General features: G+C 34.9%; 2 protein-coding genes across 2 annotated transcripts in view; both read right to left on the bottom strand.

The window, feature by feature from the left end:
* Positions 1-8,262, bottom strand: part of LOC127448416 (ceramide synthase 6-like) — a 427,716-nt gene that overhangs the window by 13,218 nt on the left and 406,236 nt on the right. The window lies entirely within an intron of this gene.
* The window catches only part of LOC127448425 (actin-related protein 2/3 complex subunit 2-A), an 18,549-nt gene continuing 11,390 nt past the window's right edge, over positions 1,104-8,262 (bottom strand). Inside the window, exons 6-10 of the mRNA XM_051710929.1 lie at positions 7,442-7,535; positions 4,777-4,903; positions 3,142-3,242; positions 2,011-2,111; positions 1,104-1,461 (exon numbers count right to left, since the gene is read on the bottom strand). Coding sequence (XP_051566889.1) covers positions 1,440-1,461; positions 2,011-2,111; positions 3,142-3,242; positions 4,777-4,903; positions 7,442-7,535 — 445 coding nt within the window. The 3' untranslated portion in view covers positions 1,104-1,439. The remainder of the gene's footprint in view (positions 1,462-2,010; positions 2,112-3,141; positions 3,243-4,776; positions 4,904-7,441; positions 7,536-8,262) is intronic.

An 8,262-nucleotide genomic window follows, 5' to 3' on the forward strand; every position in this document is an offset into this window, starting at 1 on the left:
ACGTTTTATCTATGACTATAACTATGACTTACTATCATAATTCTGACTTACTGTATCTCTGAAATACTAATAGTTTTGATTTTATATCATAATTACGACTTTTCATCTAATAATTGACTTTTTGTCGTAAATATTCATATAAATCTCATACTTATGACTTTAATGGATCTATCTCATAATGACTTTTTATGTAACAAATACTAATATCTCATAATTATGACAATCTTATATTTTTGACTTTATCTCAAAATTATGACTTAGTATGTCACAACTTTGACTTTTTATCTCATAATTATTACTATTTATCTAATAATTTTGACTTACTAAAACAATATTTTTTTTCCATGTGGTTTAAACAGGCTTCCAGAAATGGCAGCAACACCAGTTTGATTAAAGATATTAATGTTCAATATTTACTTTATTAATAATGATAATAAGAATAAACAATTCTCCCACCTAGTTACATAGTTGGCACTTTCCACAAATATTGTAGACTTTGGTGTATCATTACTTTTTTTAAGCATTTGAGACACAAATTATGATTGCGTGTGTGAAATAAAGTTTTATTAGGTAACATAAAATTAAAGGGATAGATCACCCAATGAAAATGGAAATTCTGGTCATTAGCATCTTTATTCTTTACTAATGTTTATTTATAGGAATTGAATAACTAAGCAACCCTATATGGCAAGTCTTAATTCCGAGTAACAGAAATTATGTCCGTTATAGTTAAAGTGGATAAGTTCTGCATAAAACATCCTCCAACCACATGCATGCTAGGCCTATAAAAAAATCTTTGTTTTAACTGGTTTTGAGAATAGCATACTTGGCTCTATTGAAAGATCTTGCTGCGCGTGCTTTCAGGTGATAGTCCAACATTAGAGAGCACAAGGATACGTTTACAAATTATGAATTTGTACAGAAAGCCCTTGTATGGAGATGTTTTGGGTGTGTTTTATGCAAATTATTAACTGGGACATGCAATTCCTCATTTACAATCCAGATTCAACAGAACCTTTTCTGCGCACATTAGTATGCAACTTGTATGTAGTTATTAGTGAATAAGACCCAATGTCTGAATAAACAGATAAAGACAGAGCAGCTCTTGTATAGAAGACAGGTTTATTTTAGGATGTCAAATTTAGATGCATTTGGCAAAACAAAGAGGAAGGGAAAATACTGCAAGACTAATGTCAATAAAACACTGTCAGACAACTGAGAGTCCTAAGCAATAAAACAAGGATGTATCAAAAATGTATCCAACAAACTAATAATAACATTTATCCAATGAATGCAAAGAAGCAAGGAATTTCTGTTGTTCCCCTGTTGAGGTGCACATTTCAGGTGGAGGACTGACAGCACTGGCCAGAGGTGGATAATATCTACGCATTTCTCATTGTGGTCTCGTGGGTGCATGTGGTCAGATCCGCATCGTGTCCTTAACGAGAGAAGGTCTTGCCCCTAGACAGATCATGTGAGAGTTAGTTTCCCATATTCCCAGATCAAAACGATGCAATAGTGGGTTAAAAATATCTAAAATTACAGCTATCAAATGATTTATGATAATGCAATTCATAATTTTAAACTCAACAACAGAAAAACAATGTAATACAGACATATGTAACTACATAATAGCAACAAAATGTCAAATTGCACTTTGATCCACAAAGTTTTTTACATCATTCAACCAAAATAAGCTCAGTGTATACAGAATTTGAGAACTTAATGGAAATCTGCTCTGATAAGATCAGTCTCACAGACAGAGGACAGTGCATCATCTCAGTGAAAATAATGAAGATATACTTTTTGAAACCAGTTTTAACAAACATTACACCCATTTTTGCAAGTGTTTGCTTCTGGTATTGAATGAAACCTCCCAGATTGGAAAAAGCCACATGAAAAAGTTTAAGCAAAAATGCAGTATATTTATGACTATCAACTTGTTTGTGTGGCTTCAGATATACCCAGATATTATGTGGAAAGTTAAAAAATTGTGAAAACAGCACTTACGAAATAGTTTTCATCTCTTTCTTCTCAGCGTCCGGGCGAGCTCGGTTCAGTACCTTGAGGAAGTCAGAGGTCTTGGCCCTCATGCGAGTGTGGATGTAGGCCTAACACAGGACAAAACACACATGTGAGCAGGACACATAGGGATGCACGATACGATATTTGAAGCAAAAATGCCAGAAGTCAGAAACCGATACAAAGCAGCACATGCATACCATTCGTGGCATAAGCGTTGCCATACAGAATGGATATACTTCAAGATTGAAATGATTTTTAAAACAGTGCTATCTTTGTTTACAAAACTAATAAAGCCAAGCGATATGATTTTGTCTATCTTTTCCTAATACATTGTTGTACTTTATTACACAGCTCTCTGGAATACTCTATTCTGATTAGTCAATGGCGCCATCTAGTGGTCTGACATTTCTCTGTAACAACCGCACATCCATGTATCAGACTGGTCATCCGGGTATTGCGAGTCGTCCCTCCTGCTTATTTTCACATAATTTCAATGCAAATCAATGTTTCATGTCCATTTATTTGTTTATTTAGCAAGCAGTCTTGTAATAGGTTGAATTATGAGGAGTGAGATTATCATTTTCACAAAATAAACACCAACAGAACTCCCAACACAAACCAGAGGTGGATTTCAGATGTTCAGCGATTTATTTCTTCTCACATAATTTCAACACAAATCAATATTTTATTCATGCATTTATTTATTTAGTACACAATGTGCTCCAAGTTATGTAATGGATAATGTACATCACATTCCTTACATAGCTTAGAGAACATCATGTATTTAAGGAGTAAATAATGTAGCTACACCTCGGATTGCTGAAAAAAAAAAAAAAAAAGGTATCTGTGCATCCCTTGTGAAAAGGGTCTGCATTCCATCGGTTACAAATGTGTATAGTGTTTTTCTTTTTAATGCAAACAAAAACCCTATCATATTTGTTTCATCTGACCACACAAACGGACGGAGGGCTGAATGACAAGTATATCAAACTAAGAACCACACTATAAAGCTTCTTATTAGCTCTAAGGTCCCTCGGTCAAGCACTTGTAAATACAGGCGAGCAGTCACTGAATGGCATCAACTGGGCAAAGAGGCATTTATGAAGAGAATCTCACCTTGGAGCACTTTATGTGGTAGTGCAGATAATCTCTGAAGGTGTGGATGAGGTTGATGGTGTTGTCTCTGCTGCTGGCGTTGGTGTGTCGGGGGAATAGCACTGTTCGGAAATTATTTTGAATAATTTTAGGACTTGTAATGTCTATTTTATCTATATCTATATACAGTATATATATATATAATCTGTAACTTCAAGGTAAAAATTTTCAGTTACATCAACTCCACATTTCCTACTGCAGGGTACTGGGCTGTTCACACAGTAGTATTGTATTCCATCTGTGCAATTTTTTAATTGTTCGGTTTTCTGTTTTTTTTTGTTGCCATTTTGCTGTGCCTTGCTGAGTTTTGTACCATGTACAGCATGTTTTTAAGACACAGGGGCAAATTAAAAGAAATTAAACTTTGGAAAAACTTGTTTTGCTTCATTTCGTTGCAATAAGTCTAGCCGTTTTGAACGCATCTTGTGTGAACAGCCACTAACTTGAGCAGTACTATAATGCACAAATAAAAAAAAAACAGAACTAAGAACAAAAGTAAACATTGCATGTCCCTACACACTTCCCCAAACACATAAAAAGCTGAAGCAGAGTGCTGGTAAACTCTGTTGGCTTTGATAAAAGGGTGTGTCAGGTGTTCTCTCATTTAGGAGTTTGTGCAACTGCCATAAAGAGAAGCTGATGTTTGCTCTCTTGAATACAACACAAATACACAGTGCACCTGTAACTGCTAACTACCACCCCTTTGGGTTGAGGCCATAACTGACATAAAAGGCATCAGTAAAATGTAAAATAAAAAAAAAAAATTAAAAATGACAAAAGTCTATACTTTGTTTCAACTAGCAGTTGTGGCTAATAATAGTTCATAACAAACAGTAAAAAATTAGCACATGCCAAGTGCCAACTGCAAATAAAAATTGCCAATGGCGAGTAAATAATTAGGCTGTAGCATAATACATTATTTAAAACAAATTGTAAAAAAAAAAAAAAAAAAAAGATGATACAAGAACAAAATGCAGCCATCACAAAAATGACAGAATGACAGAATGACTGAGAGATGGAGACCGGCTCATCTTGTAAATGGTGCTGCAAATGACACACTGACTGGGGCTGTTTGTCACAAATATACAGGGAAATAAATAGCTCAGTAATTACATTATAATGAAGACAAAAAATATATATTTTTTTTCGATAAAAATAAAGCAAGTTTCATAGCCAGTACAAAACATTTATGGCCAGTAATTAACCATTAGAAGTTGTGGCAAAAAGTAAATTTTTATTTATTTATTGAAATGAATTTGTTTAATTGATTATTTATTTATTTGCTTATTTATTAATTTATCTTAATTACCTGTATTCAACTTTACCCATTATAAAATAACCTTATAATCAACAGAACATGAAAACATGCAACTTTGCAGTCGAGTAAACAGCGTGCATGCCTAAATCTTAGAATTGCAAGGAAGTTTTCTTTTGTCATAAATCTACATTTCAGAGGTTTAAGTTTCACTAAGATAAATTTTGCTAAACAGCACTGAAAAATTACATTTTGAAACAACCTAAAAGTTTAACGTCATTAACCATCAGTAAATTGAGACACTACATTTGTTTATTTCCATGTGATCTCCAAATACAAACCAAAAGTGATGTATCCAATATTGTCTCCCACTGCGGCGTCTGTATCCTTCAGCTCCAGTGGAGGCTCTCTGTGACTGAACAGCACCTGAGGGGCCGTGTGACTGGCCCTCCTTCCCTCCTTAAACTCCTGCAAACACAGAACCAGTCATCAGTCCATAAGTCTATAACTGTCAGTGTCTTTTAAAGTGACTGACAAAATGTTATTGGAAACAAAGGCAGCAGCTGTTCAGTGGTCATTTCTGGAGAATGTGCTGCTGTCTATGTGCTGACGTCTTGATGGGCAGGTGTATATTTTGCTTTCCTGGATAAATTGAGTTTTCTTGGACATAGGGCTGAGTGGTATGACAGTATATGCCATGTGATAGTAGAAATTAGTCAAGAAATAGAGATATACTATAGCTGTACCATGATATATACTGTATATGTGCATGGCTTTTAATGAGCAGGACCACATTACATTATTTGCACATTCAAGCAACAAATAAATATTTGAGTAATCCAAAGATACAGAGTATGATATGGCCTAAATAAGTAAAAACTAATGTATAATATTATCATTACAGTTATGTAATAAGTGTTTTTAGTGTTGTGTTATGTGAAGCTGTTTTCGCACTGATGCCAGACTTGGTCCAAAAATATCTATATATAAAGTACATATTTACCTATTATATATATATATATATATATATATATATATATATATATATATATATATACACACACACACACACACACACACACACACACACACACACACCTATACCGATCAGCCACAACATTAAAACCACCTGCCTTATATTGTGTAGGTCCCCCTCATGTCACCAGAATTACAGAAATACTCAAAACCAGCCCATCTGGTACCAACAATCATGCCAAACACCAAATCACTGAGATCACATTTTTTCCCCCATTCTGATGGTTGATGTGAACATTAACTGAAGCTCCTGACCCGTATCTGAATGATTTTATGCACTGCACTGCTGTCACACGATTGGCTGATTAGATAATCGCATGGATGATTGCTGGTGCCAGATGGGCTGGTTTGAGTATTTATGTAATTGCTGATCTCCTGGGATTTTCACACACAACAGTCTCTAGAATTTACTCAGAATGGTGCCAGAAACAAAAAACCTCCAGTGAGTGGCAGTTCTGTGGATGGAAATGCCTTGGTGATGAGAGAGATTAACAGAGAATGGCCAGACTGGTTTGAACTGACAAAGTCTATGGTAACTCAGATAACCACTCTGTACAATTGTGGTGAGAAGAATATCATCTCAGATTGCTATTCTGAGATGAGGGTTGGCACTGTTTTGGCAGCATGAGGGGGACTTACACAATATTAGGCAAGTGGTTTCAATGTTGTGGCTGATCAGTGTATATATATATATATATATATATATATATATATATATATATCCTTTCAAGACGGGCATTTTGGAGGAATTTCGAAATGTATTTGACCGTTCAGCCATGTCTCTACACCATGAGCACTGTCGGAACACATGCGATGTAACGTGCACACAAACAAAGCCACCTGTCAGTCAAACGGTACGATGCTACAGAAGCGATTAAATAAAGTCAATCTTTATTATCTTCTTTATTTGTGGCATTTTTCTCTCTATTCTCTTTCCCTTGTGACCTGTTATCGAGATGTAATGAGCACCCCCTGGGTTACGCGTACTGCCGGTTGGGAATCACTGAGATAGATGGCCTGCATTGTGACAGATAAAACTTCGAATTTTAACCCAGCAAATTGGCTAGTGAGTTGACGGCGTTACACGCTACGGTTGATTTTCACTCGCATTTGGAGGGTCTTAAGTTTCAAACCCTGTATAAATAAATATATATATATATATGTACATGCCATATTTTTGGAATAAGTGCAAAAACAGCTTCACATACTGTTACTCTAATATAAAATTATTCATCCCATGATATGAGATTTGGGGGAACACTACAATAAGGGTCCATTTGTTAACATTAGTTCACAACATTAGTTAACATTAACAAACAATGAACAATATATTTTTTTACTGCATTTATTAATCTTTGTTAATGTTTGATAACAGAAATACAATTGTTCATTGTTAGTTCATGTTAGCTCATAGTCCATTAAATAATGTTAACAAATACAACTTTTACGTTTAAAAATGATTCTCATATGTTGAAATTTACATTAACAAAGATTAATAAATACTGTAAAAGTATTATTCATTGTAAGTTCATGTTAACCAACGTTGTTAACTAATGTTACCAAGTGGAACCTTAATGTAAAGTGTTACCGATTTTGGTAATACCATCCATCCATACTTGGACAAAGTATTGTTGTGAAAAACTTTTGAAAATGAACTCGTAAGTTACGAGGTCAGTTTGAATGACAGCTCTTACAGAGCATTTCATTCTGTAAATACAGACATGACAGCGCTACCTGACATATGGTGGTTTAAACCTTGCCATTTCAATGGAAAACTATGACACAAAATCACCGAGTTGCTCAACACCCACAGGGTTCATGCTTCAAAATTATAACTACACAGTTCCCGAGCCAATCGTGTGTTCAGGCAATACAGAAATGGCCAGGAATGCTCAATGAATGTGTGAATTATTCAATAGGGGAAAGAGGTTGGTTTACAGTTTATCAGTGTTGATAATTAAAGAAACGAACCTGCATGAACACCTTCCCGATGATGACATCATCATCATCCTTGAACACTGTGCTGAACACAACAGTCACTCTGTCTTTCTTTGCCTCAATATACCTGAAATCAATGAGAGGAAAATAAAAACATGATGTTCAGACTGTGTGTGACACTTGTTGAGTAGAGCTGCAAAATCGAATCAATAAAAATCACTTCTCCTATTACAGCGGTGCTGCGTCATCACTACATATTAGGCCAGAAACATGCTATACATATATCAGGGTTCCCACTCTTTTCAAGGCACAATTTTCCAGGACATTTTAATGCGTCTAACAAGTGTATATTTAAGCAAAATCACATGGTTCCATTCTTTTATTTTAGTGTTTCTCACCTCTAGATAAGCAGTTTGCACCATGGCCCAGTGCGATTATTAATCCCCGTAAAGCTGTGATTTAATTAAATAAATATACAGTCTGTATATTACTAACACATGCGTGTGCGTGATGATCATGATGAGATGTTTTCAGTGCATGAGCGGCCGTCTCAACACATTCATTTTGAAGCGCGCTACACTTGCAGATTATTTATTTATTCAATTAAATCAGAGACTTTTTTAGTTTAATAGTCACACTAGGACATATCACAGTTTTAATTTGATTAATTGTACATTCAAACATTCATTTTCATCCAAATATGTCATATTCCATGACATTCTGCATTTTATTGCTAATGCCATTTTTATGACTAGATTCTGTGTTTTCTGCATACTACATGTGGTAACCGTGGTATAAGCTTACTCCAATCGTTGAATTATTGAAAATTACATCCTGAGGTATTAAGGCCAAAT

The sequence above is a fragment of the Myxocyprinus asiaticus genome, chromosome 11 (genome assembly GCF_019703515.2).
Source record: "Myxocyprinus asiaticus isolate MX2 ecotype Aquarium Trade chromosome 11, UBuf_Myxa_2, whole genome shotgun sequence".
Classification (NCBI taxonomy): Eukaryota; Metazoa; Chordata; class Actinopteri; order Cypriniformes; family Catostomidae; genus Myxocyprinus; species Myxocyprinus asiaticus.